General features: G+C 40.8%; 1 protein-coding gene across 2 annotated transcripts in view; it reads left to right on the top strand.

Annotated features, from left to right (window-relative positions):
* The window catches only part of ZDHHC8 (zDHHC palmitoyltransferase 8), a 112358-nt gene extending 97363 nt beyond the window's left edge, over positions 1-14995 (top strand). Inside the window, exons 7-12 of one of the 2 annotated variants that reach the window (XR_014591279.1) lie at positions 1506-1638; positions 2510-2627; positions 3374-3483; positions 6388-7424; positions 8763-12452; positions 13121-14995. Coding sequence is in view for 1 of the 2 variants with exons in the window: in XM_083873662.1 (XP_083729788.1) it covers positions 1506-1638; positions 2510-2627; positions 3374-3483; positions 6388-7424; positions 8763-8934 (1570 nt within the window). In the remaining variant the exon portion in view is untranslated. Of the gene's footprint in view, positions 1-1505; positions 1639-2509; positions 2628-3373; positions 3484-6387; positions 7425-8762 lie in introns of both variants that reach the window. The other variant, XM_083873662.1, reaches the window with a different exon arrangement.
* Positions 14996-15288: the final 293 nt, after the last annotated feature.

The following is a 15288-nucleotide window of genomic DNA, read 5'->3' as shown; positions in this document are numbered from 1 at the left end:
GCAGAGCAAAACAGTCCTGAAGGCACAGCTCTGTGATAGCTGCTTCCCTGTCACATGGCTGTAACCTGTAAATTCACCACCCTTATCCCAGAAATATTTTTTTTTTAATGAGTTTGTCAAATTATGTCGAGCTCATACCCTTGTCTTCACCAGCTTGTTTATCCAGTGGATTTCAGTAACAAGGTCAATATCCGTATTTTATCATATTGCCCACACAACTTCTTACACTGTACAGGCAATGTCCAGTCTGCTGGAGAAAAGGAAAGAAGCTAAAATCAGCCTTTCTCCTTAAGACTTAGATCTAATTTAAGGCTGCTGTGGTTTTCAATCTCACTGGCACTTTCATTATCATAAAACAGATTATCAATGAGGTCTACATCACGGAACTTGAGATTTTATTTATGGCTTTCTATTTTTGGGAAAATGGATTTATCGTTTCACATTTTGAAATCAGGAGGATCTTAATGCAGTAGATCAGATGGACTATAAATAATTCTAGGTGCTGAGCTGTCCAGCCTGCAAACATGTTCATAATCTTACTACAGGACTTATTTGAGCCTTTTTGGGATGTAGAACAATTCCAGACCCTGACACTCTTACCTGCCTTTTTTCCCCCCTTTGTTATAAAACAAATAAGTCCTAAAGGACTGTTACGTGTGTTAAAGACACTGGAGTAGCTGCTTCTCAGACTTTCCAAAATGTGAAAATCAGGCCAAGGTGGATGAGAAGAGCCAGGTATTAAATGCTGTGGGATACTTCTGTTGAGGGAGGGGTTGTGAGTACCATCATCATGGCTATTCACAGAATTATAACAAGCAGAACATTGGTGTTTTGTGAAGACTTGTTCAGATTGTCCTTTATGAAGGTCCCTGAGCCATCACTACTAGAATGTCCTGTTCACTGCATAAACAGAGAAAGCTGGTATCTGTATTGATACTTAGGCATTGTAAAGCCACTGGCCAATTGCACTTAGAGAATTCTGTTCCACTGCAGAGAATATAGATATCTAAAGTCAGCCATTTCCTCTTAGAGTTTTTGCTTCCTATAGACTTGTCAGTCTCTTTTACCTCAATTTATCTGAACACCAAACATGCTTACAGAAACAAGTCACCATGTGGTAAGTTAGAACTGGCAGCACATCATCTTCTCCATGGTAACTCCCCATGTGCTGGGTCTTGTTCCTCCAGTCACTGACTCCCACCACAGGGCAGCTGTTTCATGTTAACTGGGATGATCTAGTCAGTCACTTCTGTTGGTGGTGGGCCTCTCTTGCTCTCTTTGTGCTCTTGTCCATTAGTGCTTCAAAAATTGCTGATTTTTTAAGGCATCCTTCCTTTCACTCACTAATTTTTTTTATGTTTAATTATTACATATATTAAAATAAATGGAGGTTCTTACCTAGATTCTGACACATTCTTAAATCATAACCTGGAAGTGGGAAGATTTTTAAGCCTTGCTCTTAGATTTCTGTTTATTTGAATGATGACTGTTGCACAATTAATCAGGTATGTGGTTGAGCCCAAGAAAAAGCAAGCTGTGAGTGTGAAGCCTCCTTTCCTGAGACCTGATTTGTCTGAGCGACAGATCACAGTGAAGATCAGCGACAACGGCATCCAAGCCAACCTCAACCGGAGCAAGGTGAGGAAATCTCCAAGCTCTGCTTTTGAAGGGCATGGACTGAGCAATATCAAGCCTGGGAATGAGTCTGTCATTGACAAATCTCTTTGAGATGATGCAGAAACTAGAGTTTGAGTCCGTCTCATATACTTCATCCTCTGTAATGCAGGTTCAGTAACAGCAGCTCTTGGTCCAGTAACAGGCAGCTCTAGAATGGAGTCCCTCTGGGCTTCTTTTGGAAGAGTTGGCTGTTCTTTGTAGTAGTTGTTTCCTGTCCCAAGAGCTGTCACCTCTTGGTGTTCAAATTAATTTTAATGAACCCTTGTACCACCAGACCAGGTCAGCTCTTCTACTTCAAAGAATGTTCTGAGCTTCCAGGCTGCAGGAAGACTTGTGGTCTAGGGCAAGGAATATTGACTCAGGAGCTGAATTCTCTTCTCTCCTCTTCTCTTTTCAGTTTCTCCTGGCATGAATAATAGAGAAGGATTTGTTTAGTCTCATAAAAAGTGGCAAATTCATAGAAAGCCTGCTTGCAAGATTTTTGTGGATGGTTACTACCTACACTCTTTGGATAGTTACTTGCTGAGAGCTACCTGGAAAGTTGCTGAAAAATGCTAGAAAGGACTATTGTCTTCTACCACATATTAATTAGCATGATGATTACAGTCCTTAGCATGCCAAGTAGACCAGGATAGTGCATTTAAAATTCTACTGGCTGGTTATGACAATGCTAATTTTACGTGTGACAGTCCTTGCCCTCAGTGGATGCTAAATCCCGTTTGTCATTACAGGTCTAGGTAGCTCTGGTTCTCTGGTACATCCAACACTCTGCCATGTGCTGTTTTTTGACCAAGTTGCATGTAATGATTGATTTTTTTTTAATCATTTTCAGTCTAAAATCAGCCTGGAAGGTCTGGAGGATAAAAGTATGGAAGTGCAACCACCTCTCCCACCCAAAGGAGATCCAAGCAAGTATTCTGAGATAAAAGGGCAGCTGGGCACCAGTGAAGGTATAGTTACATGATCAGTGTTTTATTTTTATTAATAAGAAACTATTTTAGCTTCTTTAAAAGGTTTCTTGTAGTCTTTCAAAACATGGGATCTGGGTGAAAGCTTTTTTTCTGTTTATAGTATTTCCAGACCAGGGGAATTAACAGCAGGAAAGAAAGAAAAAAGCCAGCCTGAAGTGGTTCATTCAAGCCTAGGTTGAATATTTCATATCAGTTTTGCAGAGCTTATAAACTCTTTTAAACCCCTTCTTAAATCAATTTTTAAATCAAAAATGTCAAAGGAATCTAAGGAATCAGAAATGTTAGCATGAAATTCTTAGGCGTTGCAGACTGAATGATTTCATTTGTAAGAATGTGAACTTCATGCTTTGATACTATTTAAAAAAAAACCTTTTTTTTTTTTTTTTTTTTTTTTTTTCAGACAGAACTAGTAGCTGAATTCAACCCAAATATTTAGTGTTTCAAATTAGGGAAAATGTCTACTCACCAAAGCATGTTGCCCCACTCACTATATTGTCCCTTGTTTCTTCGTCTCTGTAGATGTCTGATCTGGCAGCAATGTGCTGTTACTGCCATAGGGACCCCATTGATTTTGGTGGAATACTACACAAAAGTCCTGCAAGTTTTATTCTCTCCAGACCAGATCCATTTGCAGAGGACAATGGATGGCAAGGAATTATGGCTGACAGCTTTCTGTCCACACACATTTTAATAGAAAGAACTTTTTTTTTTTTTTTCTTTTGCAGAAGGTGGCCTCTCACCCAAACTTATCAGCCCTCCTACTCCTGCCATGTACAAATACCGACCAGCTTTCAGCAACAATCCCAAAGTCCACTACCACGCCACGGCCGAGCAGGTGAGCGAGCCTGGGAGTTTCTGCTCCCACCTAATGCCAGGCAGTGTGGAGCTGAGGATGAACTCACTGCAGGGCTCTAGTGAATGTCAGGGCGTAAAAGTAAATAACAACACTTGGCACTGTTGTGTGACAGTGTATTATTTTCACTGTGCTCCTTATGGAAACATGTCTGGTTTCACAGCTTCCCCCTGCTGACACGTCTGTCCCGCTGCCAGGCGAGCGCTGCTGCTGCTCCGGTGTCTCAGCCTGATCCTGGGATGCTGAGAAGTGTCACCTCCCATTGGCTTCTCCTGGCAGAGGTGCCACCTCACATTCCCTTCAGAGGGAGCTGGGCACGCTGAGTTCTTCTCTGGATCAGACCCTTTAGCCAATACTCAGTGTACTCACTGATTCTTTAAGAAGTTAGCTTGCAAAACAGAAAGAACTTTTAAAGCATCCTGAGAGATATTTTAGTGAAAATTAGCAGAAGACTCATCATGTTTGACCTTCCTTAGAACCTATTCAGTGCATTTGGGTTATATGGGAAAAAAAACACCTTCCTAACACTTGGCATCATTTTCACCAATCAAGAAAACTGAGGTCCAAACAATTAGAAAGATTTGCTGTGGAATTTTGACAATTTTCTCTTTTGCTTAAACGTTATGAAACTTTTTTTTTGTGGATTTATTGCAAATAATCCTTAGCCTCCAGGACCTGAGAACAGCATTTGGAAAATCACTGGTCTAACTTGTATATTTGCAGTATGTATCCAAGTCTTCATACACCAGTGGAGACACCCTTAAAAAACACATACCACACACAGTGCAATTTTTTCAAAATTAGTTTCATCAGGTCCTTCAGTGTCACCCCTGGAATAACAAGAAGAGGGTGATAGGAAGGAGTATTATAAAAGAAGTAAGGAAAGGAAAATATGGTAGATAAAAATAATTGACTGCAGCAACACTGTAATAAGACAGAATGTTCCTTAAATGGTGGGGAAAGCTTTTTGTGAATCCTTCTCATTTTGAAAAGAAAGATGGTGATAGATAGTGGAATTCCAGCTATGGTCAAGTTTAAGTTTTAGTCTTGCTGCAGTAATGGTAAATCTTATTCTCTGGATTTGTCCACTTAATGAAGAAATAAGTGGCTTATGAAAGGGAACACAAGAACAACAGTGTGTTCACTGTATCCAAAAAGTTTAATATCCTATCATTTTCATTTTATTACAGAAAAAATGGCTTGATATCCAGTTCAAAATATTCTATTTACAGGCATCCTCTAGCAATTTTGAGCTGTGGAAGCCACAGCATTCTGAGTCATAATGCCAAAAGTCAGGGAGCCAAGGAAGGCAGGCTTGTTGTGTTCATTCAGTGCACAGCCAGAGATGCAATATAGATACAGGGCAGGTTCTGATTAGGCCAGGGCACTGGGCAGTGCTGTGAGATGATAACAGGGAGCAGCACCTTCACTGAGGGTTGCTGTTTCAATCCTAACCCAGAACAGTGCTGTTGATGTGGCTGACTGATGTACAAGCTCTGAGGACTTGTTCAGTTTTATAGTAGTCACAACCCTCTAGTAGTCAGCTGGGAGTATCATAAAATGGGGTTCACGTGGTGAACTGATAGGAGGGCATGGATTTGTCTGCCAAGCCTAAGTAGGAGGTACAGAGGGAAAGAGACTGGGCTGTGTGAGAAATGCCATGATGTCTGTTCTGTATAATTTCTTCAGCCTGTCAATGTAATTCTGCTTTTGAGCAGTGAAAGCTGCTAGGAAAGAGGCATTGGGACACAAGGATAAGTAGCACAAATATACTTACGAGCTACGTCATTGCTCTCATCCTCCTTTACAGGCTGCCACTTGGTCTCTTTTTGCCAGAGAAGGCCAAATTTAGCACCATGCTCTAGAAGAGAGTGAGCTGTTTTGCATATTTCTCTATCTTCTAGCTGAAAGGAAAAAGCTTTTTTAAAAAATCCACAATAAACCAGGGGTTTGTCATTCAGTTTTTTCTTTCAATAGTTTTCCTTTAAAAGAAATTAAAGAACAAGCTGTGTAAACTGCATTTCTGATTAAATATGTGATTGATAATAATTCTTTGTTTGCAAAGCCAGTGTAGCCAATTTATTGTGCATTATGACAAACTCTTCCTTAAAAATAACAGCAAAGACTATTTGTTTAGCACAGAATGGCGTTTTAAGTGAACACAACTCTGAGCAATTTTCACAGAGTAAAACAAAGTGAAGTCCTATCTGTTTTTAGAGGACATAAATAAATTATGGGCTTTGCTTCCTTTTCTGATGTGGCCACTTTCTCCTTCACAGGCAACAAAAAAGAGAAAATTGCTTCATTTTTTTGTCTAAATGGTGGGAAGGAGCCTCTCTGCTTTAATTAAGGTTTGGTGCCTAATTTTGAAGACCTGTGACCAGAAATTCAGAATTACTGAGTATTCATAGTGCAGAGCAGAGCGGATAAGAGTGTGCTGGTCCCCAGTGTGTTGAAATGAAGCTCAAAGTATTTCTGTCTCAGCACACAAAACCACAGACATCCCTCAACTCAAGAGCTATTTGTAGAAAACGTAAAGTGCAGTGCTTTTTCCAAGGGCAGCAACATCAGATAACAATCTGATTTACCTTGACTGCGACTTGAGTCTCAGCTTGGGTCTCTCATTCACTGTTTTCAGTCTCCATGCATTAACTTACTTTTTACTGTCAATATTATTTAGCACTTACTATGAATAACTCCTCCTTGCTTGCTTCTAAGGTGCTAATCCATGTGTTGAACATGAGTCAGAAGATTTTCTTGTAATGAACCTGGGCTGACAGTCAGAGGGAAGACCTTCAGCTCTGTCCTTCCCATGCACTCACTGAGAGAGCAGACCTGTACTTACATGTCACTGGCTTCTGGTTCTCATAATCACTTCTGTTTCAGATCACCTTGCAGGAGGGACACAGCCAAGGGGCTCTGATAGAAGAGGATGGCAGGAGCCTTGATTACCAGTCCGAACCCAGCTTGGACATCCCCAGCTACCGGAAGAGCTCCCTCCACAAGACCTATCAGTCTTCCCCACTCCAGATAGATTCCTTTGCCATCAATTCACGATCCCTGAGCCTGAAATCTGCTGGCAGGAGAGGGACAGACAAAGTGCCCCTTCATCCAATAAAGTCTGAAGGGGCAGCTTCCACCCCTTACAAAAGCATCTTTTCTCCCAATTCCCTGTCAAACAGAAATGGGAGTCTTTCGTATGACAGTTTGCTGAACCCCATGTCTCCCTCGGGAAGGAAGTGCATGGCCCACTCTGCAGTCAGCTCTGTCGGGTACCACTCCCCATATTTGTCAGCCAAGATGTGCCACCTCCGGGGCAGCGAGCTGCAGCGCCAGCCCCCACAGAGCTTCAGCCCAGTGCTGGGCAGCCCAGCCCCGCATCAGCGAGACCCCTCCCCAGTGCGCTATGATAACCTTTCCAAGACAATTATGGCATCCATCCAGGAAAGGAAAGAGATGGAAGAGAGGGAGAAGCTCCTCCACTCGCACCCTGACTCGGTGTTTGCAGACTCGGGTGTCTATGACACGCCCAGCTCCTACAGCCTTCAGCAAGTGAGCACACTCTCGGAAGACCCGCGCAGCATGGCCATGAGATATGGATCCAGGGACAATCTGATGGCTGCCAGCAGCTTTAGCACAAGGAACCCTTTACTGCAGTCCTCAGTGTCTTCACTCTCAAGTGCAATGACAAGAGCACCAAGGACTTCCACAACCTCTCTGCAAGCTGATTTAGCCAATAATAATGTGCAGTCCCATCAAGCACTACAGGGCAGGGTGAGCAATGGCTCCTACAAATCCCCAGGCCACCAGGTCCCATCGTCCCCCACAGGGATGCCTAGGTCACCCTCGTACGGAGGCCCGAAGGCTGTGTCCTTTGTAAACACTGTGGAAATTACAGAGGTGCAATCAGTGGGAGCACAGAGGTATGTACTGCCTGAGGGGCTGAGAGCAGTGGGAATCTGCCTGTGAGCAAGGGCAGAGCGCTGCACTGGAGGCACGGCCCAGATGAGGTGTTTACTGTGGGCCACAGGGGTGGGAAGTTTGTGGATGCTCTTCAGTTCTTTCACACTCCCACAGCAATTTCATCATGACAAAATGTTTGCAATTCTGCTGTACCTTGAACTGCAGGCGGTCAGTTTTGCTGTAAATTCATAGTGATACTGATGCCCTAGGTGTCATAACTGAACTGAGGAATTATTTCCAAGATGTGAGGCAGATTATCCCTCCCCTTATGCACAAAAGGGTGGAGATGTTTTAGTTTGCAGCCTGAAGGGAGGCTGACCCAGACATTGCATGGATGCAGAGGGCAGAGCTGGGATCCTACTTGTGCTACATATCTTGCACTGAGAGAAACAGGCTGAGACCAGTCCTGGTGCTTACAGAGAGCTCTGTATTTAGCAGTGTTGGGTGTCCATAGTACAGAACTGCTACTAAAAGCACAGAGGTTCATGACATTACCTCAAGGCCTTGCTGCTTCCTTCCTTTCTGTGAGAAAGTGTGGAGAGAGAGGATTTTGCTGTGCCCAAAGCCTCAGTAACTGCCACCTGAGCAAGATTCTCAGCTGCAGCTTCTGCATGTGCTTCTCTTTTCCTTCTGGAAGCCATGGTGCTTGCAAAGCCTGAAGAGACCATGATCCCACTGAGGATCCAGTATTTCAGCTTAGTTAGGACCTGGAGGGCTGCTCTTCAGAAATATCTAAGTTTCCTTTGTATCTGGTACTTACTGTGTTGTGCTGGCCTCTGGTTAAGGTCCCAGGTTTCTCTCTCCTGTTATCCAACAGTTCTGGAAAATTTAATGAAATGTGGGAGAACCATTACTCCGGAAGTTAAGTGCCAGCAAGTTGTTTCAGAGATGAGCAACAAAGTTTTGTTTACCTGGATTATTTAACTAGGAAATGTTTTTTCTGAGAATTTATTTCTTATTTTAAGACACAGTTTGGCTCAAGGTCAGTGTTTAGCAGTGGTGACCCTCCTGCGTCCTACAAATGCCTATGCAATTAGTTTGGATTAACAAAGCATTTAAGCAAGTAATTAAATGAACAAATATTACTGTGGTCCACTTACCTAATGGCCAAATTAATTGTCTCATTTCAGTGGCTTTTCATCCAGTGCACTGGCTTCAAACAGCTTCCTCCCAGGCTTGAACATTTTGCAGTGCTGGGAACTCAGGGTGACAGGGATAATTGTTTATTCTGAATGAAGCCATTCTGCTATCATTCTTTGTCACTAATATTGCATCTTTTGATATTTCTTTTGATGCAGGGATGACATGCAGTTGAAGACACCTCACAGTAAAATAAATGGACAGCCAAAAGGAATAGCCAGGTTGGGTTCAACATCAAGTTCCCAGGGGACGCCTGTCAGCCCTGCTAGACACTCAAATGTTAAGAAGGTGTCTGGAGTTGGTGGAACAACCTATGAAATTTCAGTGTAAAATAAAATGAATTGAAAACAAAGAGCCATCCACTCAGCCAGCCATGAAGCTAGGAGCACTGTGAAGACTCAAATAACAACAAAGAAGGAGCAGCAGCAGTTGGCCACTCTCCTTTTCTTGTTTTGGGTTTGTTTTGTTTTCATCTTTCTCTTTTGGCCAAAAACCAGCTGCAGCCTTATTCTTGAGGGAATAATAAAATTGTACAGTCTATCAGACTCTTCCTGAACCGACAGGCGGGAACTGGCTACGACCTAAGACCACCACAGAGCGGATTTCCTTCCTGCAAGAGAGCGCTAAAGCCATTGTGCGTGTGTCTGCCCAACCACTCTGTTGTGTACCAGTTGTGCTGTGAAAAAGTACAGTCAGTCCAGGATCAGTCAGTTTTCCCATGCCCCTTCCCAGTTCTTCTGGCCAGTGATGTCCAGGAGGAGCCAGAGGACCAACTGCTGTTTTCCTGCTGACATGGAAAGTAGGGTTCCCGTGCTGGGCAGGAGCTCCTCCTTGTCCCTCGGGCACTGCAGCTCAGGTTCCTCCTCCTGGGAAGGAACAAGGCAAGGCCACTTGGGCTGCAGACACCATGTTGTCTTTAAAAGTCTCCTTGCTCCAGGATGGGGGCAAGAGGAAGGATAACAACAGCTTCTCCCTGTCTGCCATTGGCCTCCCTGTGTGTGAAGTTGTGTGTGTGTGTGCGTGTGTTTGTCTCCATGGAAAAGGACCGCAACACCGGCAAGGATCTGCCACTCTGACCTCCTGCTCCCTCTGGGTTTGAAAGGCTTCTCTGACCCAGAAACAAAACCAAGCAGATAAGAAAACGTTTGGATGGAAATGTATTTTAAACAGCCGTCAGCTGCTTTCCCTGCACCCTCCTTACCTGTTGGATTTAGGCAATAACAGAGTTTACTGCCTTGCCCTGGTGCCGTCAGTGTAATCCTGCAGCAAGGTTACCATGAGCTGTCGAATTTACAGTGTGTGTAACTGAGCCAAGCGTGCATCTGAAGGATATAAATTTTCTGTCTGCTTAATTACTAGCACATTCCCTCTGGTCTTCAATACTGTTAGACAAAGGATTTTCAATTTGGGTTTTTCCCTCCCTGGGGAACAACTTTTTAAAATAATATCAATCAAATCTATTTAACATTCTGAGGTTTCTTTTTCCTGTCTCCAGAAAACTACATTTACTTTGTTGGACTTAAAGACAATTTAACGTTAAAAACAAGAAAGGGGTGCATTACTTTTGTCAAAAATACGAGGACTCTGGCAAAGTTAATTTTGGGACAAATGGATTTTTATTTCTCTATTCCTTATCTCCTTTTCCTTACCATTCAGTTTTCACCTCAGAAGTCAAAAGTACTGAAATCTGGACCAATGCTAACTAGCCAGATCATGTGTGCAATTAAGAATATCCTGAGCGACTGTTGCCAAAGTCACTAAAAATTATTATTTATCACTGAGCCAGTCAGCATACAAGACCTCGACTTCCCACCTGGTTCTCTCGGTGAATAGTTTTGATTAGAGATCTAAATCCATCATTTTTCAGGATATTTGTTTCAAGGGGTTAAATCCTTTTCGGTCCTTGACTATAATGGAAAGCTCTCCAGGTATTTGGTAGCAATTCAGAATGTGTTCATAACATCTTACTTGTTTTCATGTATGTTGAGGTTAATTACTCCAGAAGGCAAATATTGACCTTAATTTTGCCTGGTTAAAATTTATATTTTGATTTGATGAATCTTAACATCTGCTGCAATACATGGTTATTATGTCCCTTGTATATCACATTATTTTTTGGAGACAAAGGTTGAAGAGAACATACGCAAGTTAATCATCTCTCTGTGTAATGCTCTATGTTGCCTGAAGGGAGAAGCCTGGAAAGCAATGCATCTGCAATAGGCTAAAGTTCTGAGAGAGTGAAGTAGAAATCAGTGTGCATTTTATTGCCTTGGTGATATTTTAATTGCCTGGTGTAGGGATATTGCAGAGCAGAGAAGCAATAGTCTTTCTATGCAGATTTGCTCACTGGCATGTAGAACATTGTCTTTAGTTGGAGGCACCATGATACCAGAAAGATGCTTGCAAACTGGATCAGGTACAGATGGAGCAATATATATTAAAGAACTGGATAAGCTGGCTAATGAGAAGATTTAAAGGGCTAAAACATGCCACTGGCTAAGCAATGAAGTGGAAATTGAGTGTCATAATTTTACGAATATGTTACTTAAAAGTTGTAAAACCAAAGGTAAATCAAAGGGTTGTCACTGGTAACCAATGATCTACATTTAGAAAGGGGCAGAAAAGATGAAGAGGAAGGGGCAGTGGAATAGTCTTCCAAGCAGAGTTTTGGACAAACTGTTTAAGACAGTCAAACTGTATTTGGACAGTCATTAAAGACTTTCTGTGAGAGGTGAGCCTGTAGGGACAAAGGGTAGACCAGATGGCCTTACAGAATTCTTCCATCTTTAACTGTTATTAATCTGCAGTCTACCCTGATGTTAACTCCTCAGGAAGATGCAGTACCTCTTTAAGGACTGGAATTCACTCTGGTGCATAGAGTATCACAAGAATTACTTGTTTTTAAAGTATCATGTATGCCATATGTAAGCCCTGAAAAAGAGGGGGTATGAAACACATGGGATTAGGGAGTGAGACAAGGGCACATTTTATCATGTATCTTTGAATACGTACATGAAATTCATGCAAGCAAGGCTGAAAATTTGCACCAATATAATATTTGAGATTTGCATCCCAGTGATGCTCCACTTTGATCGTTCTTTCTCTTGCATTTATAAATGAAAAAGCTACTGAGGAACTTGAAGGGCCAAAGAGCCTTTGAAGTTAACTACATTAGTTCATGAGAGAATTTCTCAGTAAGACTAAACACAGTATTGTGTGTATAAAGCACTAATATCCAGGGTTATTTTGACATAGTTCACAAGGGGTAAGGGAGAAAAAAAGGATGCACTGTGTCAGTACAGGTTCAGCAGTAAGGATTATGTATTTTGTGAGTAGTTTTGCCCACAGTTGAGAGACATTCAACTTTTTCATAGGTTTACAATGGTACCAAAGTATTTTTTTTCTTTCTTTCTTTCTTTTCTTTCTTTCTTTCTTTCTTTCTTTCTTTCTTTCTTTCTTTCTTTCTTTCTTTCTTTCTTTCTTTCTTTCTTTCTTTCTTTCTTTCTTTCTTTCTTTCTTTCTTTCTTTCTTTCTTTCTTTCTTTCTTTCTTTCTTTCTTTCTTTCTTTCTTTCTTTCTTTCTTTCTTTCTTTCTTTCTTTCTTTCTTTCTTTCTTTCTTTCTTTCTTTCTTTCTTTCTTTCTTTCTTTCTTTCTTTCTTTCTTTCTTTCTTTCTTTTTTCCTTCTTCTTTTGAGGTTTGCATTTAATTCAGTGCACATAGCCTGGAGTAAATGATTCAAATTTTCTGACAGAATAATCTAAGCAGAACTGTTAACAGGAGATTGCATGCAGCAAATCCAGCCTCATTTCCATCCAAGGCACTGAACCTGCAGCTATTTACTCATAAATGTAAGTGTGTGTTCCATAGTTCCTGTTGTGGGACTGGGGACCTATTTATTAAATCTAATTTTTGAGCAGAATCCAGCCAATATTAAAGTACAGTTCTTTAAGCAGTTTACAGATCAGCAGTAAGGTTCTTCTGCTCAGATACCCTGTTTTTACAGACACTGCAGGCCAAATCTTCAGCTGGTATAAATTGGTGTGTCTCCATGAAAGCTCATTTAATTGATGCTAATTTATAGTAGGTGGGGATCAGCCATGAAAATCCAGCACGAGTTAACACATCCTGTAAAGTAGCTTCTTTATTTTTGTCATGCTTATTTCATGTCTCAAAAGTCTTAAATATTTTCAACATGTTTTTGTTTGTAGCTGTGGATTGTATTACTTATTTAAAAAGAGAGCAATAGGGTTTTTTTTAGTTTACGCATCAGTTTTCATTGCATATTGCATTTTATTATCAGTTTGTTCCCTGTTCATATGCTCCCATTTAGCCTCCAGGTTTTCATTGTAGTACTTTTCTGCCTTGAAAAGTTGGATCTCTATATCTTTAATTGTATAATATATTGAATATTATGGAATTAAATGTACCTTACTACATGGGTGAGAGAGAGAGAAAATATTTTTACTTGAAGCCTTAATATTTTCTTTTTTTACTACTTTGTTTGTTGACCTCATAGGAAAGTCTGAATAGCAAAGACTTTGAAACTCCGGGCCAAATACTGCACTGACAGACAACCAGCATTTGGCCCCCATGTCAAAACTGGATGCAGACATAACCTGAAGTGAACAAGGGAAAAAGCCTCAGGGTGGCATATTTTCCTGAAGATTGTTAATGCAGTCTCAAAACGTGTCTGTAAGCAAGTACATTAAAAAAGTCTTCAAGTCTTGAATTTTTAAGGAAGGTGATAGCAGGAACTGCCCTTAATATCTTACATCTGCTTTTTTGCTTTTTTTTTTTTTTTTTTTTTTTTTTTTTTTTTAATTAAGCAAAACAAATGTATTTACTCAGTTTGGTTCAGCCAGCTCGGGGGGTTGCACAGAGCTCTGTGTTGGTAGCCATGTGCAGCACATGAGCTGTGGGGTGTTGCTGTTCTAATTCTAACCAAGCGTGATGTCGTGTCAACTTGGCCCGCCAGGATCCCTCCCGGGCCTTACAGTGGACGTTCCTCAGATAATGCCTACTCTCCTACAAGCCTAATATGGAAATTGCAATGTGGTTTTCTTTGGACTATATCTGTGGTCCAGACTAGAGATATATAGAGAGATATATATATATAGTCAATATTTTTTTGTGTGTGTGGGAAAGATGGGGTCAAGCTTTTCTGTCTCTGACAGTCTGGAAAGTTAATGTCGAACTGTTTTTATGGTCTGTATTTCACCTGTTCTGCCACCTTGAATTGTTGGAATGTATCTGTGCAGGCTTTGTGGAGCTCTGTCTGTAACCTTTTTTGTGGCTCTCGTAATACATATATATTTTTTAAACCTTTGAGTCACTTCAATATTTTCAAGTGTCCATTTCTGCCTCAGATGCATTCATTTGCTGAGATGGTTCACAGTGCGCTGCCCTTTCTCACTTCCACTTGTGCAAAACCTGAACTGGAAGAACAGAACTGGAAAGGCCAGTTCCAGCGCAAAGGACGAAACTGAGAAAGTATTAAAAGAAGTGACTGCAGGTTAAATCTCATTTTCAAGATGCCTATGGCAGAGTAGGAAATATGGTGAGTCTTTAAAAGAGTGTCTCCCAGTTGTGACCAATGAATCATGTTTGGGAGGTCATAGCCAGTGGTCCATGAAACAACACTAAATAAAGTTTTCTGTACTGTTTATTTAGGTTGTGGGGTTAATATGGGTCCTGTGGTCCAGCACAGTTTTGAATCACTGCTGCAGAGTAACTGGAAAAATTTTTATATTCGTATTTGTTGAATACTCTCTCCAGGTCATCTGGGTTTATAAATCCCAAACATGCACAATTCTTAATCTGTCTTCATCTGTCTATCTGTTTCTAGTCTTTGGAAATATGTCCATTTGATCTGTCAGACTGTCTTACAACACATGCAGCTGCCAAGCCCTGCAGCTGCTGCAGGATTTCTGATGCCATAATTTGCATATATAGGCTAATTGCATTAAGCAAGGATCCATTCAAGCATGTTCATTATAAATGCCAGTCATATTTGTGTGCTGTTGTGTCTTCACGTGGCAGAGATTACCTTTTATATAAAATGGCCCAAACTGTAATCACCAGGCTCTATTGATGTTGGCTACATCAAGCAGGATTATATAAGGCCATGATCTGTTTCAATACATTTATTTAAAGGTATATTCACTTAGAGCAGTCTTGGCTTTCCTCTTGCTAAGTAATGGGTAAATTATCCAATTTTGTATTTCATTTTTTCATTGTTGTTATTTTTCATTCTGCAGGACAAGTTTAGGTGCCCATTTTGGAACATAATAAGGAGAGACAAAGGAAACTATTTTTACAGGTGAATACGTCTTTTAAGAGAGAATCAGTTTTACAATAAATAGATTAGAATTACTGTCAAAATTGGTTTTGTTCATCTTGTTACAATAACTTAAAATTTAAAATGAGGCTTTTTTCACAGCTGATATCTCTAACCCTGAAACATTTTTAAATGTTTTAGTTAAACATTTCAAATTACATGAAGAAATATGATCTACTTTTTACAGATTAAAACAGTCCTGGAGAAGTGATGGTACATTTTACAGTGCCTTATATATATGTGTATATATTTATATGTATATATATAATGCCTTTATGTATATAATGTATATATAACTGTGTACATAGAGTCAAGTGAAACTAGGTACAGGTGTCCCTCTCTAATGT

Source organism: Zosterops lateralis (genome assembly GCF_965231275.1).
Source record: "Zosterops lateralis genome assembly, chromosome: 17".
NCBI classification, from domain to species: domain Eukaryota; kingdom Metazoa; phylum Chordata; class Aves; order Passeriformes; family Zosteropidae; genus Zosterops; species Zosterops lateralis.
Note: the sequence above shows the minus strand (reverse complement) of the source record. Positions and strands in the feature narration are given on the sequence as shown.